The 27360-nt window shown below is 39.4% G+C and overlaps 2 protein-coding genes across 2 annotated transcripts; both read left to right on the plus strand.

The window, feature by feature from the left end:
- The first annotated feature begins 1611 nt into the window (after positions 1-1611).
- On the plus strand, positions 1612-11138 carry slc6a14 (solute carrier family 6 member 14). Its single transcript, XM_049577637.1, has 15 exons — positions 1612-1677; positions 2146-2290; positions 2377-2508; positions 5071-5232; positions 5417-5531; positions 5621-5753; positions 7938-8078; positions 8185-8320; positions 8418-8510; positions 8603-8728; positions 8819-8937; positions 9025-9124; positions 9220-9329; positions 10667-10834; positions 10983-11138. The coding sequence occupies exons 1-15, from the start codon at positions 1612-1614 to the stop codon at positions 11136-11138; spliced, it is 1902 nt and encodes a 633-aa protein (XP_049433594.1).
- A 4543-nt stretch (positions 11139-15681) lies between these two features.
- On the plus strand, positions 15682-27316 carry LOC125888812 (sodium- and chloride-dependent neutral and basic amino acid transporter B(0+)-like). Its single transcript, XM_049576430.1, has 14 exons — positions 15682-15853; positions 15951-16082; positions 17381-17542; positions 17752-17866; positions 17956-18088; positions 18291-18431; positions 20150-20285; positions 20499-20591; positions 20689-20814; positions 20949-21067; positions 21213-21312; positions 25852-25961; positions 26563-26730; positions 26825-27316. The coding sequence occupies exons 1-14, from the start codon at positions 15682-15684 to the stop codon at positions 26912-26914; spliced, it is 1797 nt and encodes a 598-aa protein (XP_049432387.1). The 3' UTR covers positions 26915-27316.
- The last annotated feature ends 44 nt before the right edge of the window (positions 27317-27360 follow it).

Below are 27360 nucleotides of genomic sequence, written 5' to 3' on the forward strand. Positions count from 1 at the left end.
TGACCAAGTAAGTGAGGAGAAAAACGTGGAACAGACACATCCACAGACATACAGACAGAGTTTTCGTCATGAAATACTAAGATTGGTGGAGACCAAAACAGAGGTAAAAGGAGAGTGGATATTGGACCTGCATTTGCTATTTGGCAACAAACAAAACACATAAATGCTAATGTTGCGCTGTAAATGATGGATGTGTAAATTGGCAACAGTTTTGCCTGGGCAAAAAAATTAGTTACTGCAAGTTCAGCGATGGGCTGCACGGTGGTGTGGTGGTTAGCACTCTCGCCTCACAGCAAGAGGGTTGCCGGTTCGATCCCGGGCATGGGAGCCCTTCTGTGTGGAGTTTGCATGTTCTCCCCGTGTCAGCGTGGGTTCTCTCCGGGCACTCCGGCTTCCTCCCACAGTCCAAAGACATGCAGATTGGGGACTAGGTTAATTGGTAACTCTAAATTGTCCATAGGTGTGAATGTGAGCGTGAATGGTTGTTTGTCTCTATGTGTCAGCCCTGCGATAGTCTGGCGACCTGTCCAGGGTGTACCCTGCCTCTCGCCCGATGTAGCTGGGATAGGCTCCAGCCCCCCGCGACCCTCAAGAGGATGAAGCGGTTAGAAGATGAATGAATGAATGAATGAAGTTCAGCGATGAATTAATCATAATTAGCATATAAGGACAGACCATTTCAAGCACCTTGTTAAGAAACAGGGGACAGAATACACTCACATAACACAACTGTGCTCTGTAAGTAATTTTGTCAACACATGAAACAGTTTGTGTGTGTGTGTGTGTGTGTGTGTGTGTGTGTGTGTGTGTGTGTCTGCGTGTATATGTGTGTGCATGCTTGTAGGTCTCTGTTTATCTATGACATAACTGTGATGGGTATTGTAAAAGTCTGTTGATAAATGGGTAGAGCAGGACCTCTTCATTTATCTCTGTGTGTCACCAGTCATGTCATCTGACATACACGCGGTCACACCATCGGGTTGTGATTAGGTGTCACACAGATGCACATATCCTAACAGCACGGTGATTATGTGTTGATGTCACCGTCCAAAATCAGAACTATCTATCATTGGTCATAGCGGTAGCTTTAGGGAGTAGTTGTTAGGACATGGCTACTGGAGAGTCTAAAGAGTTACTCACTTGAGTCACACACACACACGCACACACACACATGGAGCAGTCATGGCTCCACTGTTTTGTCTATTTATCTATACAGAAGATATAATGTTATCACTCCAAACACAATCTGAGTGTAGGTCTATTTTGGCAGAATGATAGAGTGGAGCCAAGACAAGCATCAATACTGACCTAATACAGAAAGCAACACTAACTATCTCTATATCATATTGTATGGGTGGAGGTAAGTCACGTATGTCATCAAGATGGAAATTATCTACACTAATATGCATTAAATCATAATTCCAGTTTAAAAATATGAATTGCACAAGCATGACTAGCTTCGCTATGTTGTGGGGGGCAGGGTAAGGGCAGGTGATTGGTCTGGAAACATCACTCCCTTGTCCGTCAGAGGTGGGTGGGGGGACTTTTAAACAGACCTACCTGAGTGATCTGAATTTTTCATGCAGACCATCAACCAGCAGGTGAAAGGACATGAGGGAATACAGCTGGAACAGTTTCAAGGATTTAATTTTCAGAAATCCTGCTGTTGTCGACCAGGTAGGACTGAAAACCTGTTTAACCGGACTTTCACTGCATAGTTCACCACACAATGGTTACACCGAATAAGAGCGAGGCATTGGGTGCATGCCTCTATTTCTGATAAAGAAAAACAATACAAATCTACAGAGGAACATAAAACAAAATGTACTGTTTGCTTGATTTGGTGGAATATATATATATATATATAAATATAGATTTTTCTGTTGCTACAGTGCTGCTACAGAGAGCAAAACAAGATTTCATTTATATACAAAAGGGCTTCATTTAAGTGGCCACAAAAGTGAAATTGTGATGAAGATGATCATGTATTGACTGAACCGATGGTTTATATGCTGAAACCTCCAGAACCCAACCTTAACGCAAAGCAAGAGTAAAAAGAATTTTAAAAATTCACATGAAAACAGATCAAATCTGATCGATTTTACCACTTAAAAAAACACTTGAAACAAACTTCTCACTGTGCAGGATCCACATGTGGATCATGGGGATGAGAATGCTGAGCGTGGGAACTGGGCCAGCAAGAGGGAGTACATCCTCTCTACGATCGGCTACGCTGTTGGACTGGGAAATATCTGGAGATTCCCATATTTGACCTATAAGCATGGAGGGGGTAAATATTCGGTGTCTAATGCGTTAGAAAAATAATATGTGATGGCACCACTGTAGATATTGTATTTAATCTGTCACTCTGAGCAGGTGCCTTCCTGATTCCCTATTTTTTGATGTTGGTGGTGGCTGGAATTCCTCTTTTCTTCCTGGAAAGTGCCTTTGGGCAGTTTTGCAGCCAAGGTCCAATTAACATATGGAGAGCAGTGCCAATCCTGCAGGGTAAGACTACCATCCAAGTTCTGTGAAAGATCAGTCAGGTACATTTAAAGGTGACAATGTCAAACATGGGGGATTTAATGAGGATGTTGGTTACTAATGTTCAACTGTGGAACCAAAAATCCACTTTTTTATGATGCCTGACTTCAGAGGAGATGTAGGTTGATTGGTTCAACATATCCTCATAGAACAGTTTGTATGCTATTCTACAAAAATGCACACACATCAGTTTGTTTGTTTGATAATTAGCACCCCGCAAATGCTGTTATGTCTTTAAAAAGGTTAAAGTTATAGAATGAATGTAAAGATAATGTGGTCAGGCAGTTACAGTTACTGTGGTTAGATTTAGGAAAAGAAACATGGTTGGGCGTCTTTGGATTTGGGCAAGTAAGGCTACTGTGGCTGGGTTTGGGATAAGAAACATGGTGAGGAGGAAGTTCACTCAAAGTTTACACAGTGCCAAACACCAATCTAAAGTCCCCGGGGAGAGGCCTGTGTTTTGTGACCCATCCACCACAACTACCTGCCTCCTTACAGACTGCTCAGGATCCCTTCCGTGTTCACTCAGTGCATTTGTCACATGATCACAGCCTTCCAAAATACATGGGTTATGCATGAATTACTGGCTCATGATTACGTAAGATATGTCCATATTTGGGTGCATTACTTTTCAGCCTGTTTGATTTTATGACTTTAACCCCTTAAGGCCAATGCATATCCTTCAGTCCTTGAAACCATCAGTACAAATTAGATTACAGCCTTCTGGACTGCTTCAATGCTGTTTGGGTTCTAGGGCAACAGCATTGCTCCCTATTTACTACCTGTCAGCCACTACATTAACAAGCGGTTTAACAGGAAATACAAGGACCCATCTAAAATGGTTATGTTGTCAAGTCTGAATCGACCAATAGCAAAACTTAGTGTTGGCAAATTGACTATTGCTTTAAGACACTCTTGAAAAATCTTTTAATTTAGGTTAAGTTATGTGAATGGAATTTGGGGAGTAGTCTATGTTTGAATATGAAAATAATAAAAAATGAAAATAACATTTGAGGCGATATTAAGTGACACTATGTAATACTGATGACAGTAAACATTACGAAGATATGATAAACACCTCGTTAACAAAAGCAACAAAAAGCCATCATAACACTGTAAGAAAGATCAATATTATTGAACTTAAGCTGTTGCAGAGTCTGTTGTTCCCAGTTTCCAGATTTGATACTGTGGATTCATCTTCAGAACTGAGCAGAAGCTAAAAGAAAATGACTTTCCTACATAAAGTATACATTACTGCAGCATGACTACAAGCGTAATCTAGTTTTGTGGACAGTCAGTTTAAATTGTACTGATTTGCAAACAGAGCACAGTATGGTTTGATTAGTTTAAATATAGTCTGAGTGGGCGGAAGTTCGCTGCAGAGATCAGCCTCTCATTGGGCGGAACGAGCCAGAAGTCCCACCCTACCACCTCTGGTTGTGTAGCAGTTTTCAACCGTTTTCAACACGTCCTTTACTAACTTTTGCGGTGTTCGATCTTGCGGGTATGTAGCCATTTTTCTGCCATGGTACGCGTCTTGTAGGCGATATTTTTGTGGGTGTGTTACACCAAAACCTGTTTCCCCCCGCCAATATTTTTGCAAGCACACCGTTGCTGTGGCACCGCCCAGAACGATTGTGATTGGTTGAAAGAAGTACAAGCAGCCGGGGTGTTTTTTCCTCCAATCTCAAAGTGAGAGTCGGCCCAGCCAGACCTTTCTTTTCTTGAGAAAGGTCTGGTGAGTGAGACTAGTTTAAATATGATTGCTACTTAACATTCATTCATTCATCTTCTAACCGCTTCATCCTCTTGAGGGTCGCGGGGGGGCTGGAGCCTATCCCAGCTACATCGGGCGAGAGGCAGGGTACACCCTGGACAGGTCGCCAGACTATCGCAGGGCTGACACATAGAGACAAACAACCATTCACGCTCACATTCACACCTACGGACAATTTAGAGTTATCAATTAACCTAGTCCCCAATCTGCATGTCTTTGGACTGTGGGAGGAAGCCGGAATGATTGCTACTTAACAGTTAACACTTTTTTCTTTTTTCTTTAGTGTTTTGGTTCTTTGTTGTTTTTAACCTCTGTGAGGCACTTTGTGGTACTGTTGTATGAAAAATGCCATATAAATAAAGTTGATCTGATTTGATTTGATCAGTTTGTAAAAATTAAAACACCAGTTGATCACAATAACACTTTTTGACATTTTCCATTTGGACAACTCGTTAGCAGCTTTTATGTTATGAAGTTAATCTGCTCTGGGGAATTAAGTAAAAGTATAACAGAGATCTAATATCAGTAAGCTTCCACTGTCTGAGGACTGTTTAACACAGTAGACTCTAACTTAATTAAAACAGACTTTCTTCACTACAAAGGGAATCATAGTTTTTTAAGACAGCTGAAAGTACTGACGCATGAATTGAAAAAATGAGAATGCACCCAAAGAGATTTTGAAGAAGGATGTTTTAAAAACATCTTATAAAAGCAGTAATGTCTTATAACCTCTCTCGCTTCTTCTTCAGGTGTTGGCGTTGCCATGGTTATGGTGACTCTAATAGTATCAATTTACTATAATGTCATCATGGGCTACAGCCTGTACTACATGTTCGCCTCCTTCCAGTCTCCTCTGCCGTGGTCCAGCTGCCTCAGTCAGGTTGACAGTAACTGCAGCAACACACCTATAGGTGCTTTTTCCCCCTAAAATTATTTTAAGGAGTCATGGATCAAAGTGCAATTCAGTGCAATTTTTATCAGTGTTAAGTACTTGTATATGCTTCAGGTCAAAGCTAAATAATTAAATGATTTTTCATTCTGGGGTATTACTGCTTGTAAATTACCACTGCTCTGATCATTACCTTTTCTTTACAGTGTACTGCAATGTAAGTGGTGTTTTAGTGACCAACTGGACTCAGGAAAACAGCACTTGTCCTTCATCCAACATGATCACAGTGCCAGTGCAGAGCCCGAGTGAGCAGTACTGGGAGTAAGAATCACACACACATGCAAACAAGCACCAATACACACACTTGTCATACCGCTGTGGCTGTACAGACATATGTCTTTCCTTCTCAGTCATGTGGCTCTGCAGAGATCCAGCGGTCTGGATGAAACAGGACCAGTAGTTTGGCACTTGGCCCTCTGTCTGCTGCTGAGCTCCATTCTTGTCACTGCAGCGCTTATCAAAGGCATCAAGTCATCAGGCAAAGTAAGACAACATCCACCTCATAGCACACACATAGCACCACAGTCCAATGTCAGGGCCAATGCATGTATCAAGCCCACTGCAAAAATCAATCAGCCAAATGTTATCTGAAGGGTTCCTGCAATACAAAGCAAGCAAACCTCTCACTCAGCCAAAGAAAGACAGTTGAACAGCTCCACATTTTGGTAAAGGCTGATTAGCCTTCTTGTTTAGAGTTAGAAATCAAGATGGATACCACTGTCACAGTTGTACAGTAACAAGACTAAAATAGGCTGACCAAACATCCTCTTTTGCCCGGACATGTCCATTTTTCACGTCCCGTCCGGAGCGTCCGGGGGGTTTTTATAAACTGATGATAATGTCCAGTTTTCCGTGTGTTCGTGTGTGTGTGTGTGTGTGTGTGTGTGTGTGTTAGAGTGCGGCACAGGCTGCATATTTCTGTCCAAACCCGAACCGAGCCCGAATACAATTTATAGCTACATTTTTGACCAAACCCAGCCCAACCCGTCGGGTACCGTCGGGCTTGGATCGCCCCACTCTAGTGTGTGTATGTGTCCCTATTGGGGCCTATCTGAATTTCTGTCTTTGAGAGATATTATTTTGTGATATAACTGAATTTTCTATCCATACATATAAATTTTAAATATGTTAAAATGATAAGGCATCTTTGAGTAAGCTGCGAGTATCATTTAAGTAGGCTATGTCGTGGCCGGCCGAGTGTCCTCTTTTTTTTGGAAATCAAAATATGGTCAGCCTACTTTAGCCTATTCAGGCAAAGTGGTGCTTTGAGCTAAATGATAACATTATCATTATACATTAATATGTTCACAATGCTAACAGCAGATGTAATATTTGCAACAAGTCCTTCAACCCATACGCCCACATAGGTTGTTAGTTCCTTTCTGACATGACCCACAGGAGTGTTTCCTAGTTTTAGTCAACAAAACTACTTGGTTAGGTTTAGCAAAAAAAAGTCATGGTTTTGGTTAAAATAAGTATGTTTGTTATGTAACTTACATGAACCTTCATGCAAATGTAATGTCACATTGTCACCATGTCGTGATGTTATGTGACAACATGAGCTTATGTGAGGACATGACGTTAAGTACGCAATATAAGTTAAAATAACTCAACGGTGATGTCTGGTTTTCACACAGGACATGTACACTTGTTTCCTGGATCAAAGTCCTGTGTTTGTTTGACCCATTCATCCACCCTGACCACCTCAACAGCTCTTTACATTACATCACCTGACTTCCTTCTTTGCTCCCGTTATAATTACTACGGCCACTAGGGGTCGTTACCTAACAACAAATATAAATATAGGCCATAATCAGCCCCCAAGGAAGTGCACTGGACCAATTTGACATTGTGTCTAGATGTGTAGCCTAACTACAGCTGTCTGGTCCGTCACATGATACTATTGGGCCCAAAAAGACGTTTTTCATAGACTTATATTGTATAAGAGACCTCTGTAAATTAGTAGATACTTTTTATTACTGTCACTGTCCCCACGAAAGCATTCCTTTTACTATCACATTTTGATCTATTCAATCAGATAACATTTCGATAGCTGTTCAGCTGGCAAAGTCTCTAGTGCACTTGCTTCATGTGCCCAATGATTTGGAGGATCTGGGTAATTTTACACCCAGCAGGTCAAACTTTTTTTGGTTTCATGTGCTGAGGCTGATGGGAGTGTCTTCAGTTTTTGTCATGACTGAAATTTGAACTGCGGTTGGTGCTCAGGAAAACCATAGCCTACAACATATTAAGTAGTGAACTAGAGATGCTGATAGCTAGATTGGATTTGGTTATCACTGGATAGAGCCAGTCTTTATGCTAGCTAAGCTAACCTGCCACTTGCTGCAGCTACATATTTTACATACAGACATAAGGGTGGCTTCAGTCTATTCATCTTAACTCTCGGCAAAAAAGTGAATGAGTGTATAACCAAAAATATAACATTAGTCAGTGTACACAATATGCAGATTCTAATTAAAAACTACATTGAGATTAGAATTGTGAGTGAATGCTAGATGCAGAGACTAAAAGGTACAAGCTAATGGCAGCATGGCTTTGGTAAACCCTGATAGGTTTTGCAATAAATGTTTGAATTTCTAAGTAGCAATGCAAAAAAGTATAAATGAGTGATTTACTTTTTCACTTTTTTTTTTTTTGTCTCCCCAGGTTGTGTATTTCACTGCTACATTTCCTTATGTGGTGATTCTGATCCTGCTGATCAGAGGGGTGACACTAGAGGGAGCCAGAGATGGGATAGAGTTCTACATTGGCTCCCAATCCAATTTAACTAAACTGACAGAAGCAGAGGTAGGAACCCAACATTTCCTGTTTGACTGTGACGCATTGCAACCGTCTGAGTTTGAAAAGCAAAACTTTAATATCACTTAAAGCACAATTGCGGGGGTTTTTTTAGGTCTGGAAAGATGCAGCAACCCAAACCTTCTACTCTCTCTCGATTGGCTGGGGTGGAGTCATGACTCTTGCTTCATACAACAACTTCCACAACAATGTGTTCAAGGACTCATTTGTTGTAACACTTACTAACGCTGGTAGGAGAACAGCCATTGTAACAGCATTATTTAAAGACAGTTTAAATTATTTATATATCGTAATCTTATCTATTTTGCTATTTTCCTCTTTTCCAAGGTACCAGTGTGCTTGCAGGCTTTGCCATATTTTCAATCTTGGGTCACATGGCTCACATCTACAAAATGCCTGTTGGAGAAGTAGTGAAGGACGGTCAGACAAATAAATCATTTGGGCACCAATTAATAAAAATGTGGAAGACTAGCAGGTGGCCTCTGATGTTTTGTGTCTTTGTCTTTCTGCAGGATTTGGCCTGGCATTTATTGCATATCCAGACGCTCTGTCTAAGCTTCCTATTTCCCCTCTGTGGTCCATTTTGTTCTTCCTCATGCTTTTGACTGTTGGACTGGACTCTCAATTTGCAGGAATAGGTGAGGTCATCAGCTGCCATTTACACTTGCGTAACATTAAAACAATGATGCGATAGACTGATGTATCCTGAAATCTTTTCTTGTCAACAGAGGTGATCATCACCTGCCTGCTCGATGCCTTCCCTAAACTCTTCAAATCCAGACGAGCTTTATTGATGATAACAATATCTTCCATCCTGTACCTGTTGGGCCTGCCATGTGTCACAAGGGTAAGCCTGCATTAGTGTAACTTTATGTTTCTGTTGTCTGACACCGGCCTAGTTGACATACTCAGCTTGTGTGTTTGTCTGAGGTAGGCAGGAATATACTGGGTGACTCTAATCGACCACTTTGTTGCCACCTGGGTTCTGCTCTGTTTGGCTCTCCTGGAGATCATTGGCGTCTGCTACATATATGGTAAATATGATAACTGGAGATATGAGCACATAAAGGTGACAGAGAGCCTTAACCTGCAGCTGTGAACGTGTGTGTATTCTTTTCATGCATTACAGGAGGAAACCGTTTTATTAAAGACATTGAGATGATGATTGGAAAGAAGAGTTTCACTTTCTGGCTGTGGTGGAGAGCATGTTGGTTCTTCATCAGCCCCTGCATCATATCGGTGAGTGCAACATCACATCCCTGATGCAAAAGACTCACGCTGTATCAATCATGTCCGGCAGCATCTGTTTGAATGTACATGCATATGTTAATGAGTGCCATCACAGCAGTTTAATCAAGAGTTTTTATGCAAAAGCAGCATAAAGAAATGAGCAATGGCAGCTGGTTATCCAACTCAATTGCCAGAATAATACCTTTCTGCAAACCAGGGATATGTTACAATCAACATTTCATACATAGCGAATATGTTGAAACTTTATGTTTCTTCACATATACCAAATACATGGTTTGGTCACTATAAACATGGCTTGCCATCTCCCAAACTGCCATTAAATAACACTTTGATGGTCTCTTACAGCAGTCTGCTACTGTCAGCTGCTTGGTGGTTGTCTCGCTTGGGCGTCATATCATCCACTGTTCCCTCCAGCTCTTGATGAGAACCTCAGCTCATTTACTGTATGTAATCTGAGCTATGTCAGATGTATGAAACTTATGACTGTGACATACAGAAACTTACAATGTCAACATTTATTCTGTTGATTGGGCTGGGTTACCTCTCATCCCCCTCATCCTGCAACTCCACCTCCCTCCAAAGGCCTACTCCCCCCTTCTCCATTACGTCCTCATTACATCTAGGATAGATGTAGGCGTTGGCAAGGTAACATTAGATACACGGAAGAAGAGAGCCAGTGTAACACACCAAGAGAAACGCAACCCCAGAGTTTTGAAACTTACCTGGGGTCAGTGATGACTGATGAGTTTTATAATATAACGTAAATGTTAACGTGTGATAGTACTGGTGATTGGCAACAAACAAGGAAGATAATACAGAGGCTCAGGCAATGTTAGGCTACAGTACCGTTAGCAACTAGATGCTGTGTTGTCATATATAACGTTACAGCCTATGTTACATTAGAGGCAATGCGAGCTGTTATGTCAGTTGGAGGCCTCCACGCGGGGAAGACAGACAGGATGCTCGGTCCGAATGCAATGATTGGTCAGAATTTTCTTCAAACCATATGAGAATGGTCTAATTATGATTTTTTTATCACTTAAAATTTAGTGTGCCATCAGCTTATTAATAGCATTTTAACCTAAACAAAGAAAAGCGTAAAATTTCCAGAAAGGTCAGTGTCGCTTTAACTTGTATTTCAACATCTGACACTGACTCAGTGAATTAACTTTACATTTTATGTTTGTATGTGAGGTCTTTGTGTAACTGCCTTTTAGTAAGTCTAGAAATTGAAAAAAATGAGAAAAAAAATGAAACTGTTGAAATTTGATGACATTAGTTCTGATCATGTTGGATCAATGAAACCAACTGGCTTTGTTGTCTAGGTGATCTTGATCTGGTCTCTGATGGACCTTCAGCCACCCGACTATGGAGAAATTCAGTACCCAGTGTGGGGTCTGGCTCTGGGCTGGTGCATGGCGGCATTTGTCCTCCTCTGGGTCCCTGTCGTCGCTCTGAATAAGCTGATGAGAGCAGTGGGAAGTCCCTGGAAGGTGTGTATGTGTGTTATGATAGCTGAAACAAAATAGGGTTCAAAACACTTGAGTTTTTCTCTACATTTTTAAAGTATTGCATTGCATATATTTTCCATGAATTTAAAGACATGAAAAAGAAACAGTGCAAATCTTTTTCTTTCCATAGCGCCTGAAGTCATTGTGCGCTCCAGCTGAAGAATGGCATCCCTACCTGGACATTCATCGAGGAGAACGCTACTCACAAGAACGCTGCCGCCTCAGGATGAGCCATAAAAACAAAGTAGAAGGAAATGTAAATGTAATCTCAAGCTCATGGCTCTGATGTGTGTTTTGTGTGTTTAACTATTGTTTTCCTCACTTTGGTGAAGCAGTGTAATCTGTGAACACGTTATACTAATAGATAAAGATGCATTACGTGAAAATACTTGCCTAATAGTTCAGCAGAAAAAGAGTAACGTGGACATCTTATTGCAGGCTGTGTAAATGTCTAAGCTATAATGTCAAGGCTGATATTCCCTTTTGTTTTAGCTGTGATTTGGTCTGGAAAAAATATCTGAGTGTCTTTGATTCTTTTCATAAGACACACTTTCATCTGCTGTCCACCATTCCCTGCTGGTACAGGCAATATGCAACAAGCTTGTGTGAGGTCTTGTGTTTACAGTAAAATGGAGCAGAGCCATTTAGGACTCTACCACACAGACCAATGACCAAAAACAATGTATGAAAAGCAGCTGAAAGCTACTGAGAACAATATTAGCAATGCTCTCTTGTTTCTTGACTGTTTCTGTGTCAGTAATCATGCTTGTCTTTCTATGTCAAGTTCAGTTTCCTGTCACTTAACCACATCGTTTGTATGATATTCTACAATAAATAAGTTCTTCGTCCATCTCTGATGTCAAGCTACTTTAAATGCCATATCTACATAGATCAGACATTGCTTAATGTGTTAAAGCCGACCTCACATCAGATACAGTGACAAGGTCCTGTATAACAACGGAACCAATATGAGGTTCTGCCCTGAACTTTTTAAAGGACAAGACATTCAGAGCATTAATATAGCAGTAAAACTATGCTCCTTCTGTACTGTATGTTGAATGCAATCTGAGCTTCTCTGTCTGATGCTGTGGTAGAGATGCTCACATGCACATGCATTTTAGTGCATGTGAGTCCATATCCAAGTGTGGTCGACTATTACACTGGGATTTTGTCGTCATTGAAACGCAGTGCCCACCCATCTGTTGTCCCCCAGGTTAACAGTGTTAGCTCTCTCAGCAATCTAACTGTTTTCAGCTGCTAGCTGCCGGCTCAGCCACCTCCATGTTGACAACCTGGATATATAAAGAAAACTGGACACAGTGTTAGAAGCAGGACCATGTTCATTTCAATGAAAGCTACTGAGTGGCGCATGATGCTATGTATAAAATTACCTGGATTATTGGCAATGCTTCCATCAGTGGAGGCGGCTACCTGCAGTTTAGTTCTCCGCTAACTTGAATGGGGATAAAAAGATTCAGTCATGCGGCTCTTCTAGACTTTCCAAATGTTATTGGACCAGATGGATCCCATTCTGATAGTGAAACAAGTCATTTTGTGGGGATTGTGACGCTCAAAAAATGTGTCCACTGATTCACAGACGTCTCTTTCCTCATGTAAGTCATTGAAAACAGTCTCTTTGGGCTACACTGCATCGTGCTATGATATATTTACATTGTCTGGCCACTATGAAAATTGGATTCAAAGCCTGGAGCACCACCTGGGAGCCTGGTTGAGGATTGTTTGCAGACTACCCTGCCCCAGACTCTGAATTATGGATATGCTCTGAATGTTACATACAGCTGACTTTAAGCTCATCTCATTTTTAGATGAGCACTGCATATGCTGTTAAGTCCTTGTGTTAGCAGTTGTTGTTGCTTTTCTCTCTTTTCTTGACAGTCCCACTGGAGGGCATCCAGAAGAAATATTACTGGAGCCCAAAACTACACACATTTGCTAATTTATCAGGTACACTTAGCTAATATTAGCCCAGTCTAATATAAGAGTGAGAAGGGTGTAAAGTTCAGTTTTATGTTGAAAACCTTTTAGAGGTGTTGATTCAGTTGTGTGATCATTTTGGAAGATGTAGTTTGTTGTGCTGCTGAGGTAGAGTTGTATTAGGTTATACTGAGAAGAGTTTCTAATGTTTGTACGCCATGTTTATATCACTGAGACCAGACTGGTATTTAGTCTGCTACTTTAATATAAAGCATCAGCCACTGCAGCATCAAGATTATTCACTTCTGCAGGAGGAGTAGTCTTTAATCCAGATAAACCACCAATTTCAGGGCCATGTGTGTGTGTAGGCGTGCGTGCCTGTGTGTGAGAGAGAGAAACATCCAGTATCTACTGATGTGACAGTTCATATTTGCAAAAGAATTTCTCATATTGTGTGAACAGTGAAACAGTATTTGATTAAGCCTGAGGGCTCATATCACATATTACAGTAGCTGGTAAGGTAACAACTGTGTCTGTGTGCATGTTGCATGAAATTGACTGTGACCATAATAAGAGCTGCAGTCAGTGCTGTAATAAGCTGTTGATTAATGTCCTGTGCAGGAGCTTAACATCTGTCTGTGTGTCACGGGTTATGTGTCTGTCATGTTTGCAGTCATATTCTCTCTCTGTTATTATTGTATGTTTTCAGTGATGATGCAGCTGTGTGACATCATTGAACAAACTGAGCACATGTCTCCTTTTAACCAGACAAGCTCACAGCTTATTATAAGTCACTGCAGCGGTATTTAGAGAGAATATACAGTCATACATACATGCAGCCACACACCACAAGAGCTTCACTGGTGTGTTCATTTATGTATTCTTTTACTTTATTTTATCTAGTTTTTAATAATACCATTTTGATTGCATTTTTGATTAAGTGTGTTAATCAAATAAAGCCTGGAATTAGGAAGCTTGTCTCCACTATTGTTTTGTCTGTTATAAAGTTCTGGCGTTAGATGTCAGGTTGTTGTGAGAAGTGGAAAAAGAGGCAAAGCTTAACTTTAACTGAAAGTTCATGCAGAAAATTATGTTCTTTTTTTTCATATAACCTTCCCAACCCCATCACCAGAATTAATGCTGGCATTGTATATTCCTGCAAATAACAAATACTTTAAACTGTGTAGCAGATATGCTGACACTTAACATTTCTTTCTCTTTTAACAATGATGTGGTTAATGTGTGGTGAGGTTTAGGCAAAAAAACAAACAAACAAAAAAAAACACTTGAATTTGGTTGGGAACAAATCATGTGTTGGCTCAAAATATCCACTTTTGTTGGCACTATTCCAGCAGGAAACATAGCACTGTCTCTATGAAATACAATTGTTTTTTCTGGCACTATCCCCGGTGGAAACACAATGACGAGTAGCCAAAAAAACACCCACATTTGTAGGATATAAACCAGCTGGATTTGCAGAGATGACTCACTAAAACAAAACAAAACAACCCAACATTTTTGTTGTTTGTTGGTCTTAAACAGTGATCCACAGATTGGCAGGCGCCTCAACTTGGTTACACACCATCCACCATCCACTTCATCTCCCAATAACTTAGTCAGCTCATACACATATAATCTGGACCACTACTTTCACTTTAGAAATGTTAATATAATATGTACAAAATGCACAAATGTATGTGTGGTTTGCAGAAATGTACAATGTCAAGATTTTCTTCTGACGGCTCGACTGACTACCCTCACATGGCGCTAAATAAAGCACAAGCATTTATTTCTTGAAAACGTTCACTGTGTTTCAGTTCTACATCTTTTTCATTTATTTATTTGTTGAGGTACAATACCTACTTGCCAGTGGTTTAGAGTGGTGGTGACTGTGGCTTTTGTTCTGCCTATTGTTGTTTATTGTTACTGTACAATGCAGCCAAGCTCACAGAGTCATTAAACGCTGAGTCGGGCCTATTTAGCAGTTTATCAAAAGCCTCACAAGTCAGTGATAATTGATCTTCTGAACACATTTTACAGTGTAGACAATTTCACCTCCAGATGAAAAACCTGTCTGTCTGACAGCGATCATTGGTTGCTGTGACTCATGGTAGGGTAGGGTTTCTTTTTTTTTTTTCTTTTTTTTAGTTTTGGATTTGAATTTGAATTTTCTTCTCCAAACCATTTGAAGCAGTCAAGAAATGTGGAAACATGGCTCTAATCTTTGTAAGAATCCTGCTCCTGATCAGGTAGGACAACTGAATAACTAACTGTATAGCCTTCTTATATATAGGCTGTGAATTTTGTATTTTTTTTTTACAAAGTTAAAAATGAACCTCAGCACATTACTAAAAATAGTCATTCATTACATCGTTGACAGAAGTGATAGCTTAATATTAGTAGATCAGTGTTCTGCGCTATGATCTCTGGCCCATATATCATACCACAGACATGTAAACAGACACGTTTGCCTTTGAGGACTGGATTTATCTTTTCAAACATTTTCTGAATCCACCCAGCCCCCTGTTAAACATGACGACTGACATTAGTGACAGCTGGTGACAGGTAGCCTATCATTCAAAGGGTCATAAATTCCCCTGTAATTACACAGAGCTGTGAAAGCCATTTTGATGCACAACCACAATCAGACAAAGCTAATGTAAAAGATTCCCAATACTTAAAGTATCCAATGATGTGTTTCATTCACCACTATGTGTTTGTGTCTCAATGACTTACAGTGATGTTGTAATGACTGTATAATCCTGTATCAATTGATATTTGTATAGATTCTCTTCATAGCAGACATTTTGATAGAACTGAACCTTTGTTAGTGTTAATAGCAATTATTATATGTGGGGTTTTCGGATTTATTATTGGGTTAACTCATACTATAGATGTTTTTCAAACTGTGCTTTGAGCAGAGCTCTCTGGTGGATGATGGCGATGAGAACCCTGAGCGTGGAAACTGGACCAACAAGACAGAGTACATGCTGTCTATGATAGGCTTTGCTATTGGCCTGGGAAATATATGGAGATTTCCATACTTAGCCTACAAGAATGGCGGCGGTAATTATTTGCCATCAGTGTTTAGAGAATCAATTACAATTAACGTGTTGTGACTAACGTGACCATCACGAAAACTTGCTTTTATCCCTGTGAGCAGGTGCCTTTCTCATTCCCTATTTCCTGATGCTGGTTTTGTGTGGAATTCCTCTTTTCTTCCTGGAAAGTGCCATCGGCCAGTTTTGCAGTCAAGGTCCAGTCAACATGTGGAGAGCAGCTCCTTTACTGCAGGGTAAAGCCTGAGAGATCAGTGGGATACTTTTAAAGGCTGTGATGCTTAAAACCAGGATATGAAATGTGACTGATGTTTGGTCTTGCTCAACTATTAGTGTGAGAGATATTCCTATAACTTAATTGAGTTATTGTTAAAAGCACTTAAACTGTCAGTGGTTTCTTATTGTTGATTAATGTATTGATTAATTTTCAAAACAAACTGAGTCTTTAGTTCATAAAGTGACAGAAAGAGGGGTAAGACTTCCATGGCTAGTTATTGCAGCAGACACTCACATATGAGAACCTGGAACCATAACGCTTGGTAGTTTTGGTAACTTCAACTAACATGTCAATATTTAATCTAAGTCAATAGTGTTCGTCACTATATTAGTAAAGGATAGCCTATGGTAATATTTTAATAATGGCTTCAGGATCTTCCTCTGCTCAACAGAAAAGACAAAGGAAAGAAAATGGCAGTTGTGGTTTGAAAGTTTAGTTGAGTCATGTTTTAGTAAAACAGTTTGCCAAATAACTCATCACAAGGTTCTTAAGGTCATGAAATATTGGAAAAGTCATGAAATTTGAGAATAGCAGTTTCCAGGCCTGGAGAAGTCATGGACATTTGCCTCACAAATACCTGTACAACAGAGTATATGGTTCAGTTAACATCAATTGAAAAAAAAATTGTATTGGTTATGCAAATTGTTTGGGCAGATCAGTCACATGATTTGATGTTATGTGTTCTCCGCGTGGGTAACGTCAGACTCTGCACTGAGGTGCAGCTTTTACTTTGACAGGGTGTGTAAATATGCACTATGCCAGGAAAATAGCATGTAATAATATCCAGTTCATATGGTATAAGGCATGACTTGAGAAAGTCTAGGACCTGGGCCATGCTAAATATGGACTACGTAGTAAAATGTTTGGCATTTTAAAAATGGGAGAGGCACCTTATGTCAAGCATCAGTCTACTATTGCTGCACACAAGTCATCTCCCATAACTGCCTTTTTCACCCCAGTGACCAACGTGACTGACACCCACTGCCAGCAGCAGTACTTACCTCTCGTCCACCATCAAACAAGGGACTCTTTGGGGTGCTGTGTCCAGAAACAACACCGTAACTACAGAGATACTATGGGCACTAAAACCAAAATATACCAAGCACTGGCAAAGTGTGATATTTCACTGCGGCTGGGTGGTGTGGCAGTTTTCCACAGGCATTTCAGTTTGTCGTAGGCCACACTTTGATGCTGCTGTATATTAATGTATAAGAACCCTGTCATTATAAGTGCATTATCACACATTGTCTTCCCCAGGTGTCGGTCTTTCCATGGTCAGTGTGAACACAATGGGGTCGATTTATTATAACGTCATCATCGCCTACAGCCTGTACTACATGTTCGCCTCCTTCCAGTCTGCTCTGCCGTGGTCCAGCTGCCTCAGACATGTTGACAGTAACTGCAGCAACACACCCATAGGTGCTTTTTTACTCTAAAATTATTTCAATGAGCTGTGGATCAATCTGCTGTTTGGTGGATATGGATCTGTCTCTTTTGACCATAAGCTACACTCACAGACCTATGTGGGCTAATGCAAACACTGGTTCTTGGGATTTAATACATGGATACATCCATCAGATGGACTGATATTTTAACCAAGTCATTCACTGGTCCTCTCTCCTTTACAGTGTACTGCAATGTAAGTGGTGTTTTAGTGCCCAGCTGGACTCAGGAAAACAGCACTTGTCCTTCATCCAACATGATCACAGTGCCAGTGCAGAGCCCGAGTGAGCAGTACTGGGAGTAAGAATCACACACTCATGCAAACAAGCACAAATACACACACTTGTCATACCGCTGTGGCTGTACAGACATATGTCTTTCCTTCTCAGTCATGTGGCTCTGCAGAGATCCAGTGGTCTACATGAAACAGGACCAGTAGTTTGGCACTTGGCCCTCTGTCTGCTGCTGAGCTCCATTCTTGTCACTGCAGCACTTATCAAAGGCATCAAGTCATCAGGCAAAGTAAGACAACATCCACCTCATAGCAAGTCCTTGTCCACAGTTTGTAAAAATGGCCTTTCTTCCTCCAGTATACATGCTATGGTTTATACATTCATTTTGTTAAGGAATGGTAATATGCTGCACCCATATTCATCGGCAGTTGCATTGCTGTGTGGTCAGTTCACATCCTCAGTGTATGAATTCAATGTTTTTGTCTCCCCAGGTTGTGTATTTCACAGCAACTTTTCCTTATGTGGTGATTCTGATCCTGCTGATCAGAGGGGTGACACTAGAGGGAGCCAGAGATGGAATAGAGTTCTTCATTGGTTCCCAATCCAATCTGACTAAACTGACTGAGATAGAGGTAGGGACCCAACTTTCCATGTTTAACTGCTTAAGGGGGAACACCACCTAAAATTAACAATTCCAGTATGTCTTTCCCTTGAAAAAAAGAATGTTCAATTAATATTTGTGAACATGAGCAACTCCCTGTCAAAGCCAGAAACCAGAGAAGTGAGTCTCAGACTTGTGATGTCATCAAGTACGAAGTCTGGAGCAGCTCCATAGACAGTGAAGGGGAGACTGATTTTGTGGACCCACAGAATGTTTTTCTGTTAGGATTATAATTAATAATTATTTAATAATAAAGAGCATGCATGGTTGTTTGTCTCTATGTGTAAGCCCTGTGATAGTCTGGCGACCTGTCCAGGGTGTACCTCGCCTCTCGCCCAATGTCAGCTTGCAGAGGCTCCAACCCCCCCGTGACCCCTAACAGGATAAGCGACTATGGAAAATGAATGAATAACATGTTTTGAATTTTCATTGACTAAAAAAAAAAGGCTAGACTAAAAATATAAAGGCTAAAAAAGGCTAAAATGTGATTAAAACGGATAAGCATTTTCATCTCAAGACTTATACAAAATAGTTAGTTGTTAAATTAACACTGATTCAAAGTGACAATGTCCTCACGTGTCGAAATGCCCCACACATTTGCTCAAGAGGGGACGACCCAGTCCTTGTGGGGCAGGTGCTGTCGGGACTAAAACAGGTGTTAAACGAGAGGGAGCAAAAAGTACAACTGAGGGATCTAAGCTGTCTTAGGAGTTCTCGTGGTGCTGGGCCCGTACCAGAATAAGCTTTATTCTATGGTTGTGTTCTCAGTTGTGACACAGAAAATGTAGATACCCAGAACATTGCCCTGGTGCTCTCAGTGTCGTCTATAACATCTTCCCTTTCATTGTCAGTGGAGCAGCTCCAGACTTCATGCTTAATGGCATCACAAATTTCAGTTTTAGCTCTCTAGTTTTTTGAACTGGGAGAATTCATGTTGTATGTCTTAGACCATAGGAATAACATATGAATTTTGATGAAATGGGCACATTAAGGAGCTGAATGCTACGTTCAGAAAATGAATATAGCAGCAAACAGCTATTTGTTATGTAAAGATGTAGTGGAGAAATGGCATCCTGAGCAGAGAATCAAGTCACACACACTACTACTCTGTGTGTTTCCTACTCTGTTTGTTGTTGTTGTTGTTGTTGTGGTAGATGATCCCACTGCATATATTAATGCATTTGAGTGCCTGTGAATGTGTCACACTGGCAAGCGATTTGCCCCTGTTCTGTTCTGTTCTGCACTCATAAAGGTTTTACTACTGATTTCAGGTCAGTGACAATTAACAATTCGGAGGTTGATAGAAATGTCATTGGTTTTGCAGGCGTTTTGTCATAAAACAAAGTACTGGAAAAATTAACACGCTGAACCAATGATGGTGCCAGATATAAAGTTAAGGGGTCGCAATTTTCAAACTTCATTCCAAGTGGGACATGAGTTTACTATATTTAATTGCAATCCCTCTGACAGTTCACAAATCACAAATGTGAATCTGATTTTTCTGCTAGAGTAAAAGTACGGGCATCACCAAAGTCAGAGGGATTCATCATCTGGGAACCATGACTGTGTGTCTGTACAAATTTCATGGCAACAACCTAAATTCATGCCACCAGCATTGCTAAAAAGATTAGCATTAGTTTGCAAAATATGTCTCATATCACTCTTTGAAGACATGTTGGTATGTTTTAGGTCTGGAGGGATGCAGCAGCTCAGAATTTGTATTCCCTCGCCATTGCTTCGGGTGGAACTGTGGCTCTTGCTTCATATAGCAATTTCCACAACAACATGTTCCTGGACACAGTTATTGTAACCCTCTTTAATCATGGTAGGAAAACAGTATTTCAGTTGAAGCACTATTTGATGTCATATTTCTGTATTTAAAAATGTTTAACTACTGAGAGAAAAAAAGAAAATCATCATCAGAGCTAAAGATATAACAATATGATGCTGTAAGTACAAGGTATCTAAATTAGGTTATTGAAGCCACTATGTATAGATGTTGGAAATTTCTGACTTAACTGTTTTCATCTCCTCCCAGGTACCAGTGTGTTTGCAGGCTTTGCCATCTTTTCAATTTTAGGTCATATGGCTCACATCTATGGAAAGCCTATCGGGGTAGTGGTGAAGGAAGGTCAGTCATCTATAACATTACCTACTCTCCCCCACCAAAAAAGAGAGAAAAAGCTCCCATATATTCTCTGACACTTTGTTTCTCCATCTTTGTGCAGGTTTCGGCCTGGCATTCATCGCGTATCCAGACGCTTTGACTAAGCTTCCTATTTCCCCCTTCTGGTCCGCTCTGTTCTTTTTCATGCTTTTCCTTGTTGGCCTGGACTCTCAGTTTACACTTTTAGGTGAGATTGTCATTTCATAACACTAACTTACATACATACAGATATCAACCTAACATCAACAAATTAGTGTTTCCCATTTGGCCTCAAGTTGTTCAGTTGGCTCAGTGATTCTCATCTTTGTTCTTGTCCTTCAGAGGTGACCACCACCTGCCTGTCTGATGCCTTCCCTGAATTCTTCAAATCCAGACGTGCCTTACTGACAATAGGAACATGTGCCATTATCTTCTTCTTGGGCCTGCCATGTGTCACAAGGGTACAGCTGATCTAATGACAGTTACCCAGTCACAACTGTCTGATATTATTACCCTGCTTACTGACAGTGTTTCTTTTTCTGTGTGTGTGTGTGTGTGTGTGTGTGTGTGTGTGTGTGTGTGTGTGTGTATACGCATCTGGGATAGGCAGGAATATACTGGGTGACTCTAATAGACAACTTCACTACCGGTTGGGTGATGCTAATTTTGGCTGCCATGGAGATCATTGGCTTCTGCTACATATATGGTAAATATAACTGAAAACTATATGGTGATTTGATGATGTGACATTTGATGAACCAAACATTATAAATTGTTTCACTGGCTTGGCTGTATTTACATTTCTACATTTCTTAAATCGACTACACCTATATAATATATTTTGTTGAGATGTATACATACATTATTCCAAATATTTCCAGTAATGTTAAAACCCAGAGACATCTGTAATTTGATTCAATTCATTTGATTACCTGTCAGTGGCATCATATCCCCTCTACTCTGCTTGGATAGCAAAGGCTTGACCTGCCCTACTCTGCCTCACTCTGCCCCAGAATGGCTTACCCTGATATTTTTACCCTAACCAGTCCCCAATCATCTTGCCCAAACCTAACCAACCCAATCAAAAAAGGCAACAAATATAGCCAATCACAGGGAGAGTATAGTGGGTCATGCCTTAGCAATCCGAGGAAACACAAATTCACCCCTCTTGTTGCTTTGACCTCAAGGAAACAGTGTCAAAGAGTTGACTCAATAACAGTAATACAGCATTTTATTTCCTGCCTCATGACAGTTTTCCTGTTTTTGCATGCCATTTTGCAACACAGTAATCCAGCAGAGAACTCATTTATTACTTTGATGTGCGGCTCATGCGTACATGTACGTGTGTGTACAGAATGTGTACTGTAATGTTATAACATTTCAACACGCCCATAAAGTTACTTTCAGTATGATTGTTTTAACCAATGGTGACAGCACTGGGCCACCCAAAGACTGAATTCATCACATAAAGTTAGCTATAGTAGGTGTATGGATAGTCGACTCATCTAACGGTAAATTAGCAAGGTGATGTTACGTTAGCTTACTTGTGGCTATTTCTTTAGAGTGAAATTACATAATGTAAATTAACATTACAAACTTGAGTACATTATAAATCTGAACGTGATTTCTGTCTGAGTCACAATAGATAGATTTTCATCTGTGATTGTGACAACTCCCATGATCCGACAGTACTTCACAACATCATCAATGTTTGTCTTTTGTTACTGTTTTTGTCAACAATGTTTGTCATCCAAATTAGCTAAATTTTGTTGAATTAAAGGATAAGGCTGTGGATATACAAATCCAATGAAAAGACCAAAACCAGCAATGAATTAGTCAGTTTCTAAATACTTGAAGACTTTCCTATGCTCTCTGTGGCACTCACGTTACACCTATTCATTCCTAGTGAAGAGTTGAAACAGGTGATAGATATATAGTTTCATTTTTAAACTTGACTATGTAAGGCCCAGCAGTACCAAAGAGCATGGACACCAAGAGGCGAAGCTCTGTTGATTTTTTGCCAGGAAAAAAGTAAATGCCAGTTTTGTTTTGTTATATATATATATATATATATATATATATATGTATATATCTATATCTATATATACATATATATATATATATATGGCCTCTTGGACCATTATATCTGAACTGAGTACTGCTTTAGCATTAAAATATATCATATTAAAATAGCCTATATTATTATTATTATTATTATTATTATTATTACTGTCCCCTTACTGTAAAAACTGTAAATAAATCCTTATTCCGGACTATGTGACATCGCCATTAATGTGTTTCTAGTTAAAATATTGAATTTTTTTTTTTATTTTAATTTTTTGGTAGATTGGCTTATGGGGTGATTTTGAGTAATTAAGTTAATCTTCTCATAAGTGGATGTAATATGTAGAGATGCCATCTAGGCTGTTTTTCTTCGTTTTGTTTTTTTTAAAGTCTATATTTTGCTTTACAAAACCATGAAAAAGCAGCTGTGACCAAGCTATCACGAGGTGAGTAGCATTGTAAGCATAATTAATAGCGATATACTTCAGCTTGTTTGTGTGTTTTTGTATGCAAGCGGGTCTGCTGCAGTCTGCTGACAGTCCAAAATGGTGGCGGTAGGATGAAACCATGGGCTGTTGCTGTGGGGTGTTCTATTGAGCTTCGCCTCTTGGTATCCATGCTCTTTGGCAATACTACTTTGAGCTAAATGCTCACATCAGCATGCTAACATGTTAACAAAGACAATGCTAACATGCTGTTAAGTGGACATAATGCTTACCATGTTCACCAACTTAATTTAGCATGTTAGTATGACAACACTTGCTAATTAGCACTAGTTTTGTAGTTTTGAAGGTATTTGGTCATGACCCAAAGTACTGGGAAAAACTCAAACTATGACCTCATTATGGCACTGGAAAAGATGGCCAGGAGATCAAAGTTCCTACAAATGATCCTCTGGGGACCGTGAATGTTTGTGCCACATTTCACAGCAATCCATTTAACAAGAAATGTCAACCCCATAGTGGCGCTAGAGAAAAAGTCAGGGAATCACTGAAGTTGCTATGTATGGGGTGCCGTTTGTAAAGTGTCTCACGCTGAAAATAACATCAACATTTTGCCACATTTAGCTTCAAACAATGTTTAAAAAAGTATTGTGATTTTTTTAATGTCACCTTTTACCACATTTACAGCAATATTTGTTAACTTAGAAATATATTAAATAGTTAAATCTAAATATTAAATGTGGCACCTAAATGTTAAATGTTAAATCTAAATATTAAATCTAAATCTAAATGCTAAATCTAAATCTAAATGTTAAATCTAAATATTAAATCTAAATCTAAATGCTAAATATAAATCTAAATATTAAATCTAAATCTAAATCTAAATGTTAAATCTAAATGCTAAATATAAATATAAATATAAATGTTAAATCTAAATATTAAATCTAAATGTTAAATCTAAATGCTAAATATAAATCTAAATGTTAAATGTTAAATCTAAATGTTCTGGGTGAAACTAAATATTTAGCTAATATGCAAATTCACACTGCCGGTCACCGGAAGTACCAAAATAAAAGCTCAAGATGGTCAGACTGTTTATAGAATCAAATAACGAATTAAAACCAACTTATCGGGGGAAATGGACACTTGAACATACATTAGCGTGATAATAACTACCTAAAATAACAAGAAACGTGTTTGGAGAAATTTTATTTGACGTGTACTTTGAGCTGTTAGTGTCCCTTCTGAGGGAATCACCTTGTTGTTTACAAATACTTCCGGGTAGAAGACCAGCGGAGTTTAGCAACATATATATATATGCACATCTCACGTTTTTCACGTCACTGTATCACCGTTTAGACTAATCTGGTGATTGTAAAGCCTATAAACACTATGACTGAACAAACATTACTATCACGGTCTGAAATTAATAACATGGTTATCGTAGATTAGCGGGCTAACTGTTAGCTGTTAGCCCGTTAGCGTCTGTAATGACTCACTAACTCTAAACGGTCCGTGAAGAAAATATTTTTCCAGCGGATGTCTTAGTTACAACATGATTGAGCTAACTGAGTAGTTTAATGTCGTATCCGACAATGGGAGACATTTAACAGATGACGTCCTGATAGCTTTGCTGCTGCTGCGGCCACTGGTGCTTTCTAGACATCGTGATTTCCCAAAACTGAATAAATACCACACATCGCAACACAAAACTGCTTTGCTAGCTCAATCATGTTGTAACAAAGACATCAGCTGGAAAAAAATATTTTTTTCACGGACCGTTTAAGAGTTAATGAGTCATTACAGACACTGCTAACGGGGCTAAGAACTGACGGTTGTTAGCTTAGCTTAGGTTGTTAATCCCTCCGAAGGGACACTAACAACTCAAAGTACACGTCAAATAAAATTTCTCCAAACACGTTTCTTGTTATTTTAGGTAGTTATTATCACGCTAATGTATGTTCAAGTGTCCATTTCCCCCGATAAGTTGGTTTTAATTCGTTATTTGATTCTATAAACAGTCTGACCATCTCGAGCTTTTATTTTGGTACTTCCGGTGACCGGCAGTGTGAATTTGCATATTAGCTAAATATTTAGTATCACCCAAAACATTTAGATTTAACATTTAGCATTTAGATTTATATTTAGCATTTAGATTTAACATTTAGATTTAGATTTAGATTTAATATTTAGATTTAACATTTATATTTATATTTATATTTATATTTAGCATTTAGATTTAACATTTAGATTTAGATTTAGATTTAATATTTAGATTTATATTTATCATTTAGATTTAGATTTAATATTTAGATTTAACATTTAACATTTAGGTGCCACATTTAATATTTAGATTTAACTATTTAATATATTTCTAAGTTAACAAATATTGCTGTAAATGTGGTAAAAGGTGACGTTAAAAAAATCACAATACTTTTTTAAACATTGTTTGAAGCTAAATGTGGCAAAATGTTGATGTTATTTTCAGCGTGAGACACTTTACAAACGGCACCCCATAGCTATGATGTATAATTTGGAAGCTTTGGATGTCTGTACAAAATTGTATGCCAATCCATCAAACAAAATCTGACCTGCTGGTTAGAGCATCACTAAAGTTAGTATTGTTCATTCTCTGGGGAGCATGAATACATAGCAGGAATGTCTGTACATATGTTTGCAATCCATCCTGTAGTTGCTGATTAATTTCAGTCTTGACATTTTCTTCTCATGCATTGCAGGGGGGAACCGTCTCATTAAAGACATTGAGATGATGATTGGAAAAAAGACCATGTGGTTCTGGCTGTGGTGGAAAGCTTGTTGGTTCTTCATTGTCCCCTGTATCCTTGTTGTGAGTACATTGCCCTGTAGAAATATCACCTTTAAAAGACACTACTTGTTTTTACATACAATTTCTAGTTCTCAAGACACCTTTTGTATTCTTTATACTGTTAAAGGCCTGCACTCTTCAGTCTGCACGGTGATACGGTGCAGTTGGGTAGAAATAAAATAGTTCCTACATTAAACTGCTCACAACAAGGTCTGTGGATTATCTTGAATACTGGAAAGAAACATTGCTATTGAGTTGTCGAGTGCCATCTAGTTACATTATATTTAAGAGAAGACGAAAAAAATCGCTATGGCTGATATCTCCAACACCCAAACACTCTAGATTGATAATAAGTACTACAGGTAAGAGGAAAAATATGTACTTTTGATTTTGGGGTGAACTGTCCCTTTAATGTTTGTCATGTCAGTTGAAGAAATATGAGATGTGGGCAGCAATTCAAAAGGTAATCCCCAAGATAATAAACATTAGACTGTAGCAATTTTAGCAAAACCAAAGGTGAGGTGGTTGAGAGAGCTCCTGCAGTAAATATTTCTGGTTATGTAGGCCCTGTATGCCTGTAATATGACTGTATGTTATGTTCACTAAAAACTTTGCTGTTTAGGTGATCCTGGTCTGGTCTCTCATAGCCTTTGTGACCCCCGCCTATGGAAATATCCAGTACCCAGACTGGGGCTTGGCTCTGGGCTGGTGCATGACTGCATTCACCCTTATCTTGATCCCTGTTGTTGCTTTGTATAAGCTGATGAGAGCAGAGGGAAGCCTCTGGAAGGTATGCACAATCTCTTGTATAATACAAGGAGAAATTAAAGTTATCTGAGATTTTCCATTACCCATTATCTCTAACTGTACCATACTCTCTATAGCGTCTGAAGTCGTTGTGTTCTCCCTCTGAGGAATGGCGTCCCTACCTGGACATCCATCGAGGAGAATGCTACTCTCAAAAGAAGCTGTAGCTGAAGAAGAGCAGTGTCAATGAATGATAATCAAATGTTAAGTGTAACTTCCAGATCACTGATAGATACATTGATATGTTACATATGACACCCATTGCACTATAGATTAATCAAATAAGGTGATGATTGTGTCAGCTTTTCAGAAGGAATACGCAGCACATGTTTCAAACAGCTCCTGGCTTTAATGTGCTTTGAATGTGCTAACACATGTGTCTTCTCGACCAGTCAGCTTTGGTCAGAGTTTAACACCCACATACAGTATAATTATGTGCTTATGAAAAAGCAGACAGACTGCCATATTAGTTTCCTCTGGAGCTACCTACTGAAAGTTCTGCTGCTATCAATGAATTTAAAAAAGTCACTGCTGTGATGGTAGGTTTGTGTTAAGCTTTCTTGTCTTTATTGTTCTATGGGTTTCAGGATTTCTAACCCATCATTAACATACC

This window comes from Epinephelus fuscoguttatus, linkage group LG1 (assembly GCF_011397635.1).
Source record: "Epinephelus fuscoguttatus linkage group LG1, E.fuscoguttatus.final_Chr_v1".
Taxonomy (NCBI): domain Eukaryota; kingdom Metazoa; phylum Chordata; class Actinopteri; order Perciformes; family Serranidae; genus Epinephelus; species Epinephelus fuscoguttatus.

Excerpts from the sequence above, each read along its gene's own strand:
- LOC125888812 (XM_049576430.1), top strand. The coding sequence starts at position 15,682 with ATGTTTTTCAAACTGTGCTTTGAGCAGAGCTCTCTGGTGGATGATGGC. Across the intron at positions 17,543-17,751 it reads CTGCAGCAACACACCCATAG|TGTACTGCAATGTAAGTGGT; the intron begins GTGCTTTTTTAC and ends TCTCCTTTACAG. Across the intron at positions 25,962-26,562 it reads TTGTCCCCTGTATCCTTGTT|GTGATCCTGGTCTGGTCTCT; the intron begins GTGAGTACATTG and ends TTTGCTGTTTAG.
- slc6a14 (XM_049577637.1), top strand. The coding sequence starts at position 1,612 with ATGAGGGAATACAGCTGGAACAGTTTCAAGGATTTAATTTTCAGAAAT. Across the intron at positions 1,678-2,145 it reads ATCCTGCTGTTGTCGACCAG|GATCCACATGTGGATCATGG; the intron begins GTAGGACTGAAA and ends CTCACTGTGCAG. Across the intron at positions 2,509-5,070 it reads AGCAGTGCCAATCCTGCAGG|GTGTTGGCGTTGCCATGGTT; the intron begins GTAAGACTACCA and ends CTTCTTCTTCAG.